The 20,743-nt window shown below is 38.7% G+C and overlaps 1 protein-coding gene across 1 annotated transcript in view; it reads left to right on the top strand.

The window, feature by feature from the left end:
* The window catches only part of GPR158 (G protein-coupled receptor 158), a 393,556-nt gene that overhangs the window by 284,130 nt on the left and 88,683 nt on the right, over positions 1-20,743 (top strand). Inside the window, exon 5 of the mRNA XM_005865859.2 lies at positions 48-116. Coding sequence (XP_005865921.2) covers positions 48-116 — 69 coding nt within the window. The remainder of the gene's footprint in view (positions 1-47; positions 117-20,743) is intronic.

Raw genomic sequence — 20,743 nt, 5'->3', positions numbered from 1 at the left:
CCTAGAAATGTAAGTCTAACAATGACACTTTTATTTTATTTTTTTAGAGCATCAGAGCATCGGGCCTTATCCTGTTGGAAACTATCCTTTTTGGGTCTTTGCTTCTATACTTTCCGGTAAGTAACATATTTGTATTTTAAAAGTATCCATTTATTTTATTTTGCTTATATACCTATATCAAGCTATATAATATAGATAGATAAACAAGGGTTTTATATATATTTAAACCCTGTCTTTTACATATTGGGTCCCCTTATATAAGTTACTTAGCATTTCTAAACTTTGGTTTCTTCTTATAAAATGGAGCTAATTATACATTTCTTCCCAAGTTTGTGAGGAGGGTTAAATGCTTAAATTAATTACCATATGAATGTCATGTTTGGTATATACACTTGGTTATATACATATAAATATTCATTTCTTTCTCCTTTGCTTGAATTAGAACCATGAGACACACCAGCCAGTTCATGCTGGAAAATAACAAATGGTTACACAGAAAAAGAAACCTAATAAGATAAATGTATGTGTGGTACTCATGGTACAGAGAATCACCACTCGTTCTCTCTATCACCCTAGTAACATGTCTGTAAACAGAAGATAAGTATTGGTTTTACTAATTTAATTCAGTCAGTTTGTATTCAGCAGTTATTGTGTATCAAGTGCTATGCTAATTTCTGGAAATCAGTGTGAGAAGATAAACTTGATTTCTCCTCTAAAGAAGCTTACAATTTAGAGGAGGACGTGAGTAAGTACAGGCAATTATAATAAAATGTGACAAAAGCTGAGAGTGTAGTAAGGGCAGGATGTTGTGGAGGCACTTAGGAGAGACTTACCAAGTCAAGGGAATAAAATATCATTCTCTTCCTCCAAGCTTACCCCCTACAATCTGTCTATTTTCAAAATATCAGCCAGTTTGAATACCAAAGTTAGACCATGGCACTCCTTTCATCAAAACCTCCAAAGGTTCCCCATTTTCCCTACAGTAAAAGCCAAAATCCTTAAGATGACTGCAAAAGCCGAACATGACTTGGATTTGCCCCTTCCACTACCTCATTTTTCAAATTCTCTTCTCTCCTTCAGTGTTTCCAAGCACTCTTAATCTATTCAGGTTTTCTACTTCATGAATTACATTTCATATTTCTACTTAAAATAGAAATTTATTTAAGTATAATCAGTTTTTTCTATAAAATCATTCACATCATTCATATTGCATGTTTTCTAATTTACTAGCATCAAGTTATGCATACTAATAATAGAAGCAATATAATAATGCAAGGCTCTGTTTATCATGCATGCCTGGCACTGTTCCTATATAAATGGCATGTTGTGCCTCATAACATTTAATCTTCCCCATAGAACTACGAGACAGGTATTTAACCAGTCATAGAGTAAGCCAAATAGAAGTGAAAGATCTGAAATGACTTCAGTCATTTGAATAATAATTTTAATCATTTGAATATCTGTTGTTGCTGCTACCATCATCTTTTTCCTGAACTTCTGCTATTTTAAAATACATTTCTACCCAGTAGCTAGAGGGATATTTTAAAATATCAAGTGTAATCTGTCACCTCTTTGAGGGCTTCTCAGTGTTCTTAGAATAAAGATCAAAACTCTCAACATGGTTTATGATGTAATAAATACTGTGGTCCTTGCCCACCTCCCAGTCTCATCCAATACCCAATACCACTTTTCTCCTGGTTTTCTGCACTCAGCACATGACCAACCTTCTTTCATTTGTTAAATGGAACATGATCCCTCTTATGGTAGGCTCTTTAAAGATGTCCACAGGTCTAATCCTTGGAACCTGTGAATATGGCACTTTACACGCTAAAAGGTACTACGCAGTGGACTACTGAGTGAGGTTATACTGGGTAAACTTAGAACTATACCCTAAATTAGTGGCTTTTTCCCTGTGGAAATGGCCTCCAAAGAATCTGTTTGGAGAGCCACAGCAGAGGCTGAGGCGGTAGCTGGGGAGGTGAGACCTGCTCTGCCCTGCTCACCTCCATTCGGCGGAAGCTAAGATTCAGGTGTGTGCCTCTGGCCTGGCACCTGCTGAACCCTGGCACCAAGGACCTAGGGCCGTAGCACTCTGTGGGTGGGAAGGACCCAAAAGAAGGCGCCTGAGAGCATGGATGAGCACCTTGGGCTGGATACCAAAAAGAAGAACCTACTTCCCCCAGTTGGCACGGGATTCCTCTAAGAAGCCTTCCTGGATTGACTGAAAGATGAAGCTAAATTCTAGCAAGTTGACTGCCTCCTCCAAGAAGCCTTTGAGCAGGATGGAAGTGGGGAGGCCCCAGCCTCAGCCTGGGCAGCCCGTTTCACTGCAGCTACCAGGGGTAAGACTTGGCTTCTCCATTACTCCCTTCCTGCTCCATCTGGTTTCTCCTGTTCAGCTGAGCTGCGATTCCTCTAAAATGGAAGTTCTTTCTCCTAACAGAGACCATTTTCATTTAAAAACAATCTGCTTGATTGTGAAAGATTAAGAATGATGGTCCTTATTTATATTACTTATGTAGTGCTTGTAGTTAGGCAATAAAAACACACTGTTTGGTGTTATTTTTGAAAAATATATTGTTTTTATTTTTAAAGAGAGAAGAAGGGAGAGTGAGAGAGAAAGAGAAACATTGATGTTAGAGAGAAATATTGGTGTTAGAGAAAAACATCCATTAGCTCATTCTACACGCCCTACTGGGGATGAAGCCCACAACCCGTGCGTGTGCCCTGACTGGTAATTGAATCAGCAATCTTTCAGTGTATGGGACGATGCCCAACCAACTGAACCACACCCACCAAGGCCTTTGTAGTGTTATTTTGAAACGTTAGTTAAAGTTCAGTTTATTTTTATTTATGATTCATATTTATTCAAATCAAGTGGTCATATTAATGATCATGTGCCTAAAATCTGTGGAAGAACTTTAAAGTCTCTTAAATAGAATAAGAACTCTAGAAAAGAAGGACATTTCAAAAAATGTAATTGTTAGGCTCCTAAATGTTCACAGCAATTATTAGAGACCCATGCATTGACTGGGATCCAGTTTTGAAATACATCTGATATGCCTGTACCTATGATGATATCAGATACAGAGAAAAATGGAAATTTAAAAGGAATATAAAGATAGCACTTATGCTTGATAATTGTAATATGCCTGGGAAGGGAAAAAACACACAACAGAAAAGAAGACTTACCAAATAAATTTTGTCCAACAGAAACATTAGGATGCCTCATCATGTTGACTTTATGCTTCATTGGCTTTGTTTTATCTTTCACAACATAAATTTTCTCTGTAACTGCTGGGATATTAATGTGTATCTCTCAAGTTCTCACTATATACCTTGGTTTCAAATAAGTTCATGTGCATGCTTTGAAGACAGAAAGGGCCAAATTATGTAATGATGATTTGAATGTAGCATAAGATATAGGGGGAGAAAGGAGGTTAAAATAAACTATTGATTGAGTCTGGGAAGCAAAGTGATTTTATTTTAGGTGACAGAATGGGAGACAATGTCTCAGAAATTGACAGGAAAGTCTGGCTACATGGTGTGTGCATATGTGCATGAGTGTATGTGCATAAAGCATTCTTGACAAGAAGAGTAACTTGGTCATTGGACCAGGGCTCATTGGCTTCTTTGGGTTTTGCAGAAATTAAGCTTATAACTTTTGGCTCAAGTTTTTGCTACAAGAAGGATCTCTTTATTACATGATAAAGGTGACCAAGTAAACCTAATGTAGCCAAAAGTTCTAATCATTTGCTTGTGTAAATGTGACCTATACATTTCTAATTTGTTAAATATATTACCTACTTTCTCTATTCCTGGTGTGGCCTATACCAAAATTGCTCATGAAAGTTTTACTTGGGGTTGCTGTTTTTGAAAAAAATGTACTTGAATGAAGTAGAATTATTTTTAGGGCCTGGTAACTCCATGGAGGGAGACTGTGGGGATAGTCACTGTTCTACTGCGTTGTTATGCAACCAGCCTTTTCTTCTTTCTAGGCTGCATATTGTTGTTCAGATTTGCAAGAATTAAGTTTATTTTTGCCTTTTCTAAGCAATCCTAGACTACAGACTATTTTATAACAATGCTTATATTAGAAAATCTAAATTAGAGATTGTCATCATTGTGCAGATGAGGACAAACCAAAACCTGACTAAATTTAGCGTCATTATAATAGGACAGCACAGAGCCAAAGCATTTAAAACATTTTCTTACAGTTCTCAAGAAATTTATGATTTGAAGTCCATATATTTGTGAACAAATGATTAATCTTCATAATCACTTAAGACTTTCATACAATTTATAAAAGAAAGAAAAAACAATGTTAAAATCAACTAAAGTATATTTTCTTGTTAAATTACACAAAATGACATTTTATGGATTAGTAAAACATATTAAGTAATATAGAGTCTAGAATTTTATTTTTGACTTGACTGAACCAAAGGTTTCAGCAAATAATGTCTATTTCCCCCTCTAACCTCGGTTATCTATTTGGTTGGCTGATGTATCTTTCTGTAAAGGATACCAGTACATGTATAAATACAGTTAAGTACTTACAGTACTTTTTCCAACTCCCACCTCTCAGTTCCTACAAAGAAAACCTGCAAAATATTAGAGCTGGTAGATACATCAGACACAACTTAGTTCTTATTCAGCCCCTATTTTGCAAATAGAAAAATAGAGGTTGAGAGAAGTTACAGCTCATCCAACTTTTCACTAGGTAATAAGAGCACCAAGAATAGAATCTAGTCTCTTGATTCCTGGTCTATCACTCCACTCCATGACAGAACTTCTGATAGATGGTATGGATGTGAGATTCAGATGTCATTATTCAGGGTAGTGAGAGAGGCCCATGCTCTATACCTTGGCCAGTTATCCTTCCTCATTAAGTCTCCAAGGAAATAAAAGGCACAGAAGATAACACAGGAAACCAATTTAAAATATCTTGAGGTTTGGCTCTAAGACCAAATATAAAATTCCTAGAAGCTTGGCTGGACCATGTTGTTGAACCTTATGAAATATCTGATATTCAAACATTTTACCTATGAAAATGGCAATTTTTCCCTAGCCTTTTGGCTCCATGTTTAGAGTGTCAGTCTGCACACCTAAGAGTCACAGATTCATTCCCAGTCAAGGGCACATACTTGGGTTGCAGGTTTAATCCCTGGCCAGGTTGGGGGCACATGCAGGAGGCAACCAATTGATGTGTGTCTCTCACATTGATGTTTCTCTCTCTTCCCCTCCCCCCTTTCCTCCATTGCACTCTCTAAGAATCAATGGGGAAAATATCCTCAGGTAAAGATTAACAAAACAAAAGGCAATTTTATGTGTCAAACAAATAAATAACCTTGTTAAACCATATCAGATTGTTTTCAGTGGCACAGGGCCTACTGGTAAGTCAGTTAAGAGACTACTTTTTCTAAGATCACCCCAAAACCTAAAGCCAAAACTCAGATTTTTTTTTACTCCAGTGTAGCACACATGCATCATTCAGAAACAGCAAAAACAAGAGTATATTGCTCCCGTGCATAGACATTGAAGGTAAAGAAATAAAGGAAAGAATGTTAAAAGTGGGGAGGAAGAGTGAAACCATGAGAAAATAGCTAAAACAGTAAAGTTTTTAATCCATTACTACTATTATTGATTTTGATGCTCAAGTTAACCCAGTGGGAGTCTTTTAAGCTAGCTCCTGCATTGCTTTGATATGATTTGTTCTTTGAGTACTTCCCTACTTCTTAGCACAATAGAGTATACTTTCCGTATTCCAGCCCTGGAATCAGCCTTTTCTCCAAAGAGCCATGTTTCTTTTTTAGGGTGAAATGATATCAATTCAGTTCTGTGACAGATCACATCCATTGTGACCAACATCGGGGAGAAAGGTCCCAAATTTACAATTAGGTCAATGTTTCTCAGACCTGTTATCTAGGAATCTTTGTAAGGAGAATTCTCTTCAAGTCTAAGATTACATCCTTAGACTGATCTACTTGATCTCATTCAGTCTATTTGTATTGATTGATATCAGAGTAAAAGAGAGAGAAAAAATGGGAGGAATGTTCAGTAGTCATGTGCATAACAGTAAAATAGAGAAAATAGTAGTTGTTTCATTCCAAGGTAGCTTAGAAAGTATGGGAGTAGAAGACATTTAATCTCCAAACTGCTGGAGGGTTTTAGGGATTTGGGATAAAATATTGAGATCAAAAGACATCAGAGAACTAGACACACTTCTTTATGGGAATTTGAAGAGTGTGAGGATAAGACACTTTGTTTTCTTCTATAGGGTAGGATAGAGTAAGAGAAGAAATTGTAAATATCCTGGGAAGCTGTGCAGTTCCATTTACCCACTTGTTCCTGTGCTCCTCTTCCCTGTCAGCCTACCAGAGAGAAGTCTGATTATGAGAGTGGCTGTGTGTGGTGAAGCATTAAGGCTATCAAGTATGTGTATTTGGTTAAGAGTCTTGGATCACTGATGTGTCAGGTGTAAGGATTTAACTGTTAATCTCCCTTTAGCTAACAGAGGGATTTTATATTTTTATTGAATTTATTGGGGTGACATTGGTTAATAAAATTATGTAGACTTGAGGTGTTTATTGTATAGTGTGTTCACCACCCCAAGTCAACTCTCCTTCTATCACCATTTGTTCCCCGTTTTATCCTCTTCTACCTCCTCTCACACCCCCTTTCCCTCTGGTATTCACCATACTGATGTCTGTGTCTATGGATATGTTTGTTTTTTGCTTAATCCCTTCACCTTTTTCACTCATCCCCCCCACCCCAATACCCTTCCCCCCGGACAGCTGTTAGTCTGTTCTCTGTATCTATTAGTCTGTTTCCATTTTGTTTGTTAGTCTATTTTGTTCATTAGATTCCCAGCATAAGTGGGATCATGTGATACTTGCTTTCTCTGACTGGCCTATTTCACTTAGTATAGTACTTTCCAGGTGCCTCCATGCTGTCACAAAAGAGTTAAAATTCGTTCTTTCTTACAGCTGAGTAATATTCCATTGTGTAAATGTACCACAGCTTTTTTATCCACTCATCTACTGATGTGCACTTGGGCTGTTTCCAAATCTTGGCTATTATAAATAGTGCTGCAATGAGCATTGGGGTGCATATATTCTTTGGAATTAGTGTTTTAGTTTTCTTTGGATATATTGCCAGAAGTGGAACTTCTGGATCATATAGCAGTGCCTTTTTTAATTTTGTGAGTAAATGCCATACTGTTTTTCCACAGTGGCTGCACCTACCTGCATTCCCTCCAATAATGCACAAAGATTCTCTTTTTTTCCACATCCTCACCAATATTTGTTTGGTGATTTATTGATGATAGCATATTCTAATAGGTATGAGGTGATATCTCATTGTAGTTTTAATTTACATATCTCTGATGATTAGTGATGTTGAGTGTCTTTTCATATGTCTATTGGCCATCTCTATCCTCTTTAGAGAAGTGTCTATTCTGGGTACAATCTCCACAAATCAGTAAATGTGATATACCTCATAAACAGAATGAAGGATAAAAAGCACATGATCATATCAATAGGTGCAGAAAAGGCATTTGATAAAATTCAGCACCCGTTTATGATAAAAACTTTTAGCAAAGTGGGAATAGAGGGAATATACCTCAACATAAAAAAGTCCATATATCACAAACCCATAGCCAACATCATACTCAATGGGCAAAACCTAAAAGGGTTGCCCTTATGATCTGGAAAAATATAGAGATGTCCACTTTCACCACTCTATTCAACATAATGCTAAAAGTCCTAGCTACAACTGTCAGACAAGAAGGAATAAAAGGCATCCAAATTGGAAAGGAATAAGTAAAACAGTCATTATTTGCAGTTGACATGTTACTGTATATAGAGAAACATAAGATTCCACAAAAAACTACTAGAACTGATAAATGAATTTCGTAAAGTAACAGGATACCAAATAAATATTCAGAAATCAACTGCATTTTTATATGCCAATAATGAACTATCAGAAGGGGAAACTAAAAGAACAATTGCATTTACAATTGCATAAACACTTAAATACCTAGGAATATATTTAACTAAGAATGTAAAAGACCTATACTTAGAAAAATATAACACACTGAAGAAAAAAATTCAAGAAAATACAAATAAATGGAAGCATAAATGAACTCATGGGTAGGAAGAATTAACATCCTCAAAATGTTCATTATTTCTAAAGTAATTTATAGATTCAGTGCAATTCTATCAATACACCAATGCCATATTTCACAGAAATAGAACAAATATTCCAAAAATTTATATGGAACCACAAAGGCCTTGAATAGCCACAACAATATTAAGAAAGAAGAACAAAGTTGGAGGAGTCATGTTACTAGATATCAAACTATACTACAAGGCCATAGTAATCAAAACAGCATGGTACTGGCATAAAAACAGACATATAGATCAATGGAACAGAATAGAGAGCCCAGAAATAAACCCACAACTTTATGGTCAATTAATATTTGACAAAGGAGGTAAGAATATACAATGGAGTAAAGATAGTCTATTCAATAAATGGTGCTGGAAAAAGTGGATAGATTCATGCAAAAGAAATGAAACTAGACCACCTTCGTACACCATACAAAAGAATTAACTCAAAATGGATTAAAGACTTAAATGTAAGGCTTGAAACCATAAACATCCTAGAAGAAAACATAGCCAATAAATTCTCAGACATTTCTTGTAGCAATATATTTTTTTCTGATATATCTCTTTGGGTAAGAGAAACAAAAGAAAAAAGTTAACCTGACTACATCAAACTAAAAAGTTTTTGCACAACAAAGGAAATCATCAACAAAATGAAAAGACAACCCACTGAATGGGATAACATATGATACATCTGATAAAGGGCCAATATCCAAAATTTATAAATAAGTTATAAAACTCAACACCAAATAAACAAACAATCCAATTTAAAAATGGGCAAAGGATCTGAACAGACACTTCTCCAAAGAGGACATATAGATGGCTGAGTTTTAGTAAACTGAAAGAACCTTGAAGACTTGAGAATTGGACTTCTGACTTTATCATTGAAAAGAAAGAGTGTTTTCATTGTTGCTAAAATAAACACCAATTAGACTATATGCCTCTTAAAATATACTCTGATACTTTTGTGAAATTTAATAATTACATATTTATAAACTAGAACAAAATTGAAAACACAAAGAAAAAGGTAAAAGATCAAAGATCAGCCAAAGGTAAAAACATCATCATCCAGAAATAACCATCATATACATTTCAATCAAATGTATACAATGATTATTTCTGGATGATGATGCATTTATTCATCTATATATGCATGTATTGAAATAGAAAATGGACATATGGTTTAAATTGAGATACAGATAGGATTACTCTATGAGATTTTTATTAAATAATATTAATTGTAATCACAAAAACAATTGAAAATAAAGATATTACTTAATTTTTAGATAAATGAATCTCCACAACAAGCATTATTAGTTCTGAAAGCTCTTTCTAAAGTGAGTAAAGATTATAAAATGCTTACAAGGTTGGGTTAATTTTTTTCACTTAGCTATAGATTTCAACTTAAGGCAGTATCACTTGACTTCAGCTATCTATACTAGTATATGTAAAATCCTAATATGCAAAGTGTCCCCTCGGGAGTTTGACGAACTGGGAGTTCGATCACTCGCTATGATGTGCGCTGACCACCAGGGGATGGTGCGAAATGAAGGAAGGCCCCAGCCAGTAGCTGGCAGCCGCTAGGAACCCTACCCATGCACGAAATTCGTGCATTGGGCCTCAGTGTCAGATAAGAATCAAAATCGAATACAGTTTATTTTGTCCCCTTCTCCCACTTTTTTATGTTTGTTATTTATTAATTTCTGAACTGTTAAAATTTAGAGTTCATATATAACATGCAATTTCAAAACTATAATTCACTTAGTTGTTCAACCTTAGTTTTATATTTAATAGATTTAATATTTTCCACTAATGTCTGTAGCATGCTTTCTTCATTCCTCAGCTCTTATTTTTTGATTTATACCTTGGTTTTCATTAACAGGTGTTTCATGAAGGAATAATAATTCTATTGCTCTTGAGTTCTTATATGCTTGAGAATGTCTACCCATTGTCCCAATATATGAAGAATAACTTATCTGGATATAAATATTTCAAGACACATTTTTCCATTACTCTGAACTTTGTATTTATTGTCTGAATTTTTCCAGCTCTTGAAACAGCCTGATTTCTTTCTCCTATGAATTACTTGATATTTCTGCCTAGATACCAATGCCATTCTTTAGTCTAGCAATTAAATAATTAAACTCAGAATTATCTTGGAATTTGTCATTATATATCATTCTTTTCTTGGATCATGGTGGTGTTATTTTTTTCAATATATAGATGTAATACCTCTTTTATCGCTGGAAAATTTTTAATTATATCTTTAATTTTTTGTCTTTTCTTCAGAAACATGAACTATGTATACATTGGATTTTTCTCTTCTCTCTGCACCTCTATTGTTCCTAGTTATTTGTGTATTTTTGTCTTTTTCTATTTTGTTTTGTGTAGTTGCTCTAAGTCTTTATTTCATGATCTTTACACTATTCTCAGTTGTGTTTATTATGCTTGAGTTGATTCTAATATTCCTTTAACCTCTCTAATGCTTTTCTTTTCTTTTTTTTTTATTTATCCCTCTTTCCCAGCTTTCTTGGGGCAATTCTATCCCTTTCTCTGTTTTTCTTATCTCTTCTTTCATTTCATTTCCTTTTCTTTGACCTTTTTTATGAGAGGGAACATGTTTTTGTTTTGCTTTTAATATATTTCTATTGATTTCAGAAAGGAAGAGAGAGGGAGAGGGAGAGATAGAAACATCAATGATGAGAGAGAATCATTGATTGGCTGCCTCCTGAATGCCCCCCACTGGGAATCCAGCCCACAACCCTGGTATGTGCCCTGACCTGGACTTAAACCGTGACTTCCTGGTTCATAGGTCGATGCTCAACCACTGAGCCACACCAGCCAGGCGGAACATGTTTTCTGTAATTTCTTTGATGCCATGAGTACTGCTTATTTAAACTTTTATCAATTTTCTTGGTTAATATCACTTCTGTTATTCTTTTTGCATCTGCCTTTTCTCTCAAGTATTTAAACAAAGAATCTATGCTGATGCTTTTCTGATTTTTATCATGATAATTCTTTTTTATTTTGGTAAAATGTATATAAACATAAGCTTACTATTTACATAATTATTAAATGTCCAATTTAGTGGTATTAAATACATTCAAAATGTTGTGGAACCATCACCATTACCCATTTCAAGAGCATTTTTATCATCTCAAATAAAAGCTCTGTGTCCATCTATAATAATAAAAGCATAATATGCTAATTAGACTGGACAACCTTCTGGGCAACCACACTATGACACCCACTGGCACCAGGCCAGTCAAGGCAGGTGCAATGCGATTGGTTAGGGGCCCGGCCATCACCCCATGATTGACCTGCAGAGGGAAGCCCAGGCCACTGGCTGGTGGGGCAATCAATCGGGGGGCTCCATGATCTCCCCAAAGAGGAAGGCCCAGGCTACCAACCCGGCAGGCTGCAGCGGGTGGTTGGGGCCTCCCTCTGCGAGAGAAGCCCAGATCCCTGGTGCCTGCCAGCGGCTGGAGGAAAGCTCAGGTCCTGGGTGCCAGAGAGAAGCTGGTGCTGGCAGCCAGGGGAAGGAAGGCATGCTCTTGCACTAATTTTGTGCATCGGGCCTCTAGTGAAATAATGTTTCCATTCCATCTTCACTACCAGCCCTCACTTTCTATTTTCTTCCTCTATGAACTTGCCTATTCCAGGTGCTTCATATGAGTGGAATCATACAATATTTGTCTTTTTGTGCCTAGTTTATTTCACTTAGCATAATGTTTTCAGGGTTCATCCAGGTTATGGCATGTGTCAGAATTTCATATTTTTTATAACTGAATAATTTTCCAATATATGTATATACAACATTTTGTTCACCATTCATCTGTTGATGGAAATTTGGGTTGTTTTACATTTTAGCTATTGTAAATAATGCTGCTATGAACATAAGTGTACAAGTATTTGTTTGAGTTCCTGTTTTCAGTTGTTTGGCTATATAAGTAGGAGTGAAATTGCTAGATCATATGGTAATGTTGTGTTTAACTTTTGAGGAACTGCCACAGTGTTTTCCACAGTGTCTTCAGCAATTTACATTCTCACCAGCAAGGTATAATGGTTCCAGTTTCTTTACATCCTTTCCAACACTTTTTATTTTATATTGTTTTATTTTACAGCCATCCTAATGGGTGTGAAGTGGTATCCAATTGTGGTCATGATTTGCTAGTTTTTTTAAAAAAATATTTTTATTGATTTCAGAGAGGAAGGGAGAGAGGGAGAGATAGAAACATCAGTGATGACAGAGAGTCATTTATTGGCTGTCTCCTGCACACTCCCCATTGAGGATTGAGTCCACAAGCCAGGTATGTGCCTTGACAGGAAATCAAACCATGACCTCCTGGTTCGTAGGTCGATGTTCAACCACTGAGCCACTTTGCTTGGCTAGTTTTCATTTTTTAAATTAAATTTATTGGTGTGAAATTCATTAATAAGATTATGTTTCAAGTATACAATTCTATAATGCATCATCTATATATTACATTGTGTGCTCACCACCCAAAGTTTAGTCTCCTTTCATCACCATATATCTGATCCCTTTTTCTCTTCAGCTTCCCCCACCCTTCTTCCCCTCTGGTAACCATCATACTGTTACCTGTGTATATGAGTTTGTTTATTTATTTTGTTAGTTCATTTGTTGCTTTCTGTTTTATATCTCACAAATGAGTGACTTATTTTGCTTAGCATGATATTCTCAAGATCCATCCATGTTGTCACAAATGGCAATGTTTCATCTTTTCTTATAGCTAAATAGTATTCCACTGTCTATATCTACCATATCTTCTTTATTTAGTCATTTGTCAAAAGACACCTAGGTTGTTTCCATGTCTTGGCTATCATGAATAATACTGCAAAAAACATGATAAAGGGGACAATATATCAAGAAGCCATAACACTACTTTTAATTTTTGAATGATGCATTTTTTTTCCAGATAGCTGTTTTATGAAGAGTCATGTGGACAGCAGCAAGAATAGTTTTAGGCAAGCTACCTCTTCATTTTGAGATACATAAAGACCCAGATTTAGGCTAAACTATAATCTGAGGCTTTGCCTTTCTCTTTCACCGTGCTTTAGCTCTGGCTGCCTTACTATGCTAGGGTGCTATTTAGGTTCATCAAAAAAGATGACATGTCTCCAAATCTCTCTCCAATATGGATGACACTGAGTTTCTATAGGAAATTCTCTAGTTCTCCTTCAGCCCTCCCATGTTCTAAAATTTATTTTCCATTTAACAGATTGCCATTTTAAGATTGAAACAATGCTTCTGACTGAGCTCTGAGATAGAAATATAACAGCTCTCAGTGTCTTCATTTTGGTACAACTATACTATATTTCTTAGTTCTTCTCTTTTCTCCCTCAGTGATTCTCATTCATTCTTATAGCTTAACTAGGGGCCCAGTGCACGAATTCGTGCACCTTGAAAGGAACTGTGGGCTGCGAGGCTGTGGTAGGCACAGGGGCGCGGGTCTTAGCCCATCCTCCGCGCCCCCACCTGGCCCCGCCCACTGCAGCTCCCGGTTCCCTGTCTGCCAGCAGCCCCACTCCCACTGCCACCACTCCCATGCACTGATGGCACTGGCCCCGCTGATGGCATGAAGAGATTGGGGCTGACGCCACCAGCAGGTGCGAGCGGGGTCAGCACTGGCAGCAGGTGCGAGCACCAGGTGGGACCGCCGCGCGTGGGAGCAAAGAATTTTCAATAACCACCAGAGGCTCGCCCCAATGACAGTGACCAGCTGTCTGGCTTGGTCTGGCACCTCCCCCCCCTCACCTGCTCTACCATCCCACCTCAGCCAATGCCTGCTGTGTTCCTCACACGCCCCCTGGTGGTCAGCGCACATCATAGCGACTGGTTGTTCGGTTGTTCGGCCGTTCGGTCTATTTGCATAATAGCCTTTTATTATATAGGAAATACTAGTACTTTCTACACTTTAATTAATAGCCCCAGCTCAAATTGTTTTCCTGAATTCTAGATTTGTATATCTTCCTATTCAATATTTCTACTTTGCCTTCTTATAGATATTACAAACTTAATAAATCCAATTCTTAACTCCTAATCCCATCACCACCACCAAACCTGCACTACCAGAAGAATGCCCCATTCAGTTGGGAGCAACTCCATTTTTCCATTTGCTCAAGACAAAAACCTTGGAATCATTCTTGTCTTTCTTCTATCTCTCACATCTCACATTTAATTCATCATAGAATCCTATAGGTTTCACCTTAAAAACATCTCCAGACAGAAACATTTCATACCACTTCCACTGTTGTCACCGTGGCCTGAGTCACCATCACTGAGCATTTATTTATTAATAACCTAACTAGATTCCTTGTTTTCCACTCTTGGTCTCCTAGTCTATTCTCAACACAGAAGCCATAAATCTCTTTTTAAACCTAAGTCAGCTGCTATTCCTCCTGCTCAAAACCAGCAATGGCTCCCCATTTCATTCAGAATAAAACATAAAGGCCTAAAAGATCTACATGGTCTGCTCACTGAATCTCTTCTCTCTGCTCACTGTTTTTCGGGAATACAGGGCTCTTTATGTTCTTAAGCAGGCCAGGCAGACTCCAATCTGAAAGCCCTAACACTGACTTTTTCCTTTGCCTAAAACTCACTCTTCCCATTATCTATGTGAAAACTTCCCCACTTTCTTCATGTCTTTGCTGAAATATCATCTTCTCAGTGACATTTACCTTGTTTAAATTGCAGCTTACCCTACTCATAGTACTTCTGATGGTTTTCATCCTGGGAAATTTTATTTTTGGATAGAATTTATCACTTTACACATACCATATAACTTTTGTAATCTTTATTTCTTACACAAATTTATTTCTTACTTCCTATATACCCCTATTACATTTTGAGTTCAAACCTGTGTTTCAGCACCTGGATTAATGCCTGGCACATAGTGGATATTAAACAAATATTTTTTGTATATGTAAATACATATTTTCAGACATTCTTTCTACATTAACATAGAGCATGTGGTTTTTCTCTTGTATTATTATCTTTTAATTTTTAAATTTACTTTAGAGAGGAAGGGGGAGAGAGGGGGGAGGGAGAGAGAGAGAAACATCACTTTGTTGTTCCAATTATTTATGCCTTCATTGATTGATTCTTGCATGTGCCCTGACTGGAGATACAACCCACAACCTTGGCATATTGGGACAGCATTCTAACCAACTGAGCTACCTGGCCAGGGCTTCCCTTGTATTATTAATTATGGATGTTTATACCTTTTAAAAATTCTTTATATTTCAGCTATAATCATTTTTATTATAATCCTTTCAAGAGCTTGGCCATGTCTGATTATTATTTCCATCATTGCACATTAAAAATTTGTTGAATTTGCCCTAGCCAGTTTGGCTCAGTGGATAGAGCATCAGTCTGTGATCTGAAGGGGCCTAAGTTGGATACCAGTCAAGGGCACATGCCTGGGTTGTGGGCTCAATCCCCAGTAGGGGGCATGCAGGAGGCAGCCGATCAATGATTCTCTGTCATCATTGATGTTTCTATCTCTTTCTCTCCCTCTCCCTTCCTCTCTGAAATCAATAAAAATATATTTTTAAAAATTTGTTGAATTTTAATAGAATTCTAACTAAAGCAATTGCATGCACATATCTATACTAATAAAAAGGTAAAATGCTAATTAGACCAGATAGACCAGACGTCCTTCCTGACAAAGCCAGGGCCCGGGCAAACCCGGCCCGGGGTCCCGGTTGCCTGAGGCTGGCCAGAGGGAGGGAAGCCTAGGTCCCAGTTTCCTATGGCCGGCTGGAGGAGGGAAGCCTGGGTCCCGGTGTGGGGGCCGAGGCAGAGATGGTTAGGGGTGATCAGGCAGGCAGGGGAGCAGTTAGGGGTGATAGGCAGGCAGGCAGAGGTGGTTATGGGCGATCCAGCAGGCAGGCAGAGGTGGTTAGGAATAAGGCAGGCAGGTGAGCGGTTAGGAGCCAGCTGTCCCAGTTGCAAGAGGGATGTCTGACTGCCGGTTTAGGATCGGGCCTAAACTGGCAGTCAGTCATCCCCTGAGGGGTCTTGGATTGAAGAGGGTGCAGGCTGGACTGAGAGACGCCCCACTCAGTGCACGAATTTCGTCCACTGGGCCTCTAGTACATATATAAATGAATAGCCATATATCTGTCTTTATCTTTTCATCTCTCTGTTTCTAGATCTCTGCCTTTTTCTCTAATTTCCCTATGGGGAGGTAGAAAGGAATTTAGGCCAATAATGAGACTTGAATAAGCCTACGTAGTCTTACATGACCTTGGCCCCTCTTTACCTCAAACTCCACTGCTCTCTGCCCCTCTCTTTCAGTCACAGTAATACTGGCTTTGTTGCTCTTCCTTGAGCAGGCCTGCAATATGCCTACCCTACACCTTGCCATTGGTTGTTTCCTCTTTTTGGAGCATTCTTAACTCACATATCTCCATGCTAACTCCCTCATTTTCTTTAAATCTTTGCTCAAATATCAACTTTTCAGTCAAAGGAAGCGAAAGGAATTATTATTTTAGAATAAACAGGAAGAGGTTAACTAAAAAATTATGACATTAATAACTCATGGACACAGACAATGGTCTGGTGAAGGCTTAGGGTGGGGAGGTGAGAGGCAGGTACATGGGACCAATGGGGGAAAAGGGGGACATCTATAATGCTTTCAACAGTTAAGATAAATTAAAACAATTATGACATTAAAGTGAGAATGAACCACTACACTTGCAGAGAATTTCTAATGAAACCACATAGAGACTGATTCAGCGATGATGTGGAGGCAGAAATGTCATAATTTGGCAGTAGACTAAGAACATAATAACTTATCCTGAGAATGCTTTCACAAGAACAAATAAGGAGATGCTGCCTGGCAGTGATAGAGAATTTGACAGTCAGATGGTTTGAGTAGAACGATAAAAAAATTGTACCTCTGCAGCAATGCCATAGCTAGCGTGTTTTAGCTCTCTAGTAAAAAAATACGAAATGGGTAAAGTATCAGTTCATTTCCAGTTCCCTTGCTAGGGTTTGTGGGTTAATGTCTTTGCCGATGGGAAAAACATGGCAGGAACTGAATCTCTTTCAATGGTTACTATTTCTCCCCAATTATAAAACTATATCTTAAATTATCCTTCCAAGGTCCAAGACACATAAGTATTAGTTATTTCTGAAGTCTGGTAAGTAATTTTTAGTTAATAAAAAGGCTAATAAATTTATGCTTTAGATTATATGTATTTTACGTGAGCATGTGATTTTAGAGAACTTTCATAGTCTTTGGGAAATAGTTTCAGAATTGTCAGGCATTTATATTAGCATCCTATTATTCTCTGTGGTCTTACACATGAACAATTTGACATAAGAATATATAAAGAAACTTATAGGTAATTAAGAAAATACTTACAAATAGCAAAATAATTTGTAGAGTAGGAAGTAGCTATGTCTCCTGAAAAATAGTTTATTCTTCAAAGCTATTAGGGGGAGGGTATTGTAGAAGATTTAGAAATAGTTTTTTACTATTTAATATGGTAGCAAGTATTCTTTTATAAATGACAAGAAGATGATGTTTTGACATGCCAAATTATACCTTCAATGTCAGAGGCTACATAATGTCATTAAAGAGTCACAATTCAATAAAGCAGATGTTTTACTTAAAGAAAATAGCGAAAGAGGAAAAATATAAAGGCATAATACTTTATGGAATCATGTTAATAAAAACTGAACCTCAGAACACTCAGACCCTGGTAAAAGCCTGACTGAAGGAAGCATTTAGACCAGTGATGGTGAACCTTTTGAGCTCGGCGTGTCAGCATTTTGAAAAACCCTAACTTAACTCTGGTGCCGTGTCACATATAGAAATTTTTTGATATTTGCAACCATAGTAAAATAAAGACTTATATTTTTGATATTTATTTTATATATTTAAATGCCATTTAACAAAGAAAAATCAACCAAAAAAATGAGTTCATGTGTCACCTCTGACACATGTGTCATAGGTTCTCCATCACTGATTTAGACTGTAGCCGAAATTAGAAAGGTCAATGTGAACTTTTAGGAGAAAGAACAGATTGCTTTCCTAGAATATATCAGAGTGGTATGTCAGTTAATGTCTATTTTAGTCATATATTTATCTAAAAGCTGATATTATTGTATTTTATAATTTCTGTAAAATGAAGAAAACACACATTTTATAAAAATACTAGAGGCCCAGTGCATGAATTCGGGCCTTTTGGGAGGAGGAGACTGCAGAAGCTTGGCTAGCTGGCCCGCCCTGATTGGGGCCCAATCAGGGCCAGGCCAGCTGGGGGAGGGGCCGTGGATGATTGGCCAGTGGGCCCTGCCCCCAATTGGGGTGGGGGGACCAATTGGGGGTGGGGCCAGCCATGGGGAGGGGCTGTGAGTGGTGGGCTGGCTGGCAGGCGGATGGCGCGGGTGGTGTGGCCTAGGGCACCAGTAGCCAAAAGCCTCCTCCCCCTCCCTGAAGTGTGGGACAAGGTCACAGCAGCTTTCGGCCGCCCCGGGTACCGTGCATGGAAACACCACTCACTGCTGAGCCACCGTCTGACCCAGGACCTGTGGGGGCTGGAGTGGCCTCGGGCTCCCGCTGGCCCCACTGAAGCCAGACTTGGCTTGGCCAGCTTCCCCCGCCACCCAAGGGCCGCGCGTGCCCTGTGGGCCTCGTCGCCCTCATGAATCACTGCGGCCCAGCCATCCCATCCCAAGAAGTGGCCATCCTGATCACCATGGCTCACTCTCAGGTGCAGTCTGGCCTGCCCGGCAAGCACATAGGCAGGAGCTTGGCCTCCGAGGGGAGGGAGGAGGGATGCATGGGCTGCGGCGGAGGCAGGGAACTTGGCAGCGTAAACACAGCCCCACTCCACGCCTTGCTGGCCTGTTGCGCCACATTCCTGGACCCCCAGGCGCCCCTGCCCAGTGCCACACCCTTGGGCTGGGGGTGGGGGTGAAGGACCTGGGGCTGCAGCCTAAAGGCAGCCCTTGCTAGCGGTCGGTCAGGGAGGGATGCGGGGTGCCATGAGGCAGCCTCATGCAAGTCTCCACTGCAAATCCCTGCCTCTCTCTCTCTCTCTCTCTCTCTCTCTCTCGCCATCTTGTGAGGGTGTGGGGGTTAATTTGCATATTACCTCTTTATTATATAGGATAATATTGATACAAAATGCAGCCTGGCATTCGGTCAAGCCTTTGGTCGTTTTGGATGTTATGGACACTGGCTCTTTATATAGAGAGATTCTGATCTATGTGGACAGATAGTACAGATCTTCGGGACTAAGACTGAATTGATCTGTGACATGAGCTGGGATACAATTTTAAGCTAAAAATGGATTAAATATTTAATAGCTCAGGCTTTTGTGAAGCTTGTGACAACACTGAGTAGTGCTTGAATTTTTTCCCTTCACCTGGTCAATCTTGTCAATCTTTTGCCATTTTATTCCACCTTCTTGTCCTACTCTATTTAAACTGAATGTTGAAATTAAAAGTTAAATGCTGAACTTTGGCAAACTGTATAATTTTTAGGTAATGTTTAAATGGCATTATTTTCACCTTGGAAATTTTGGCTTTGAGAAAGTGGCTCATTTATTTCTAGGTGTCTTCTCAGTTCTTCCCTAGGAAGATATATTTTATTTCTGCACCTTTGTATTTGAGAGAAATGAGCCCATGATTTAGTTCTGCGAAAACAATACCTTATGGCTACATCCTAAAAACATTAGGAGATGGAGTCAGCATTCAGAGTCCTGAAGTTCAAGGAGGTGAAGAAGGAAGGAGAAAAAGAGAAAGGGAGGGAAGAGGGCTCTGCCCTTCTGGTATTTTAGAAATCCTTTCTTTGACCCTCCTTTAAATGGAAACCACAAATCTGAGACGCTCTAATTACAATTATTAATTATAATCTTTATATAGCTCTTCCTTCTTGTTTCTTTCACCTGCTTGGAAAATAATTATGTAATAAATGTGATTCACACAGGAAAGTCCTGAAGAATTGATGGGGTTGTTGGATAACTATTGAAGAGGGAATCACCTAAGATGGATTTTCTGAAATGGATTTTTCTAGTGACAGCTCAATTCCTTTTAGGGTGCACTAATTTCAGTGGCTCAAAAACCTTTGGAAGTTATTTTAAGCCATTGTGTAGGCACACTAATTATAGTGTTAAAACTAGGGGAGTGGGGGGGCTATAGTTTTATCCTTTGCTATGAAAACTTTTATAAGAAAGACTAGAGGCCGGGTGCATGAAATTCGTGCACGGGGGGGGGGGGTGTCCCCTCAGCCCAGCCCGCACCCTCTCCAATCTGGGACCCCTCAGGGGATATCTGACTGCCGGTTTAGGCCTGATCCCAGGAATCGGGCCTAAACTGGCAGTTGGACATCCCTCTCACAATCCTGGACTTCTGGCTCCTAATCGCTCACCTGCCTGCCTGCCTGGTCACCCCTAACTGCCTCTGCATGCCGGCCTCATTGCCCCTCACTGCATCTGTGTGCCAGCCTGATACCCCTGCCAGCCTGGTCACCCCTTACTGCCCCCCCTGCAGGCCTGGTCACCCCCAACTGCCCCCCTGCTGGCCTGGTCACCCCTAACTGCCC

The sequence above is a fragment of the Myotis brandtii genome, unplaced genomic scaffold (genome assembly GCF_000412655.1).
Source record: "Myotis brandtii unplaced genomic scaffold, ASM41265v1 scaffold215, whole genome shotgun sequence".
Taxonomy (NCBI): Eukaryota; Metazoa; Chordata; class Mammalia; order Chiroptera; family Vespertilionidae; genus Myotis; species Myotis brandtii.
This window is presented reverse-complemented; position numbering and strand designations above follow the sequence as displayed.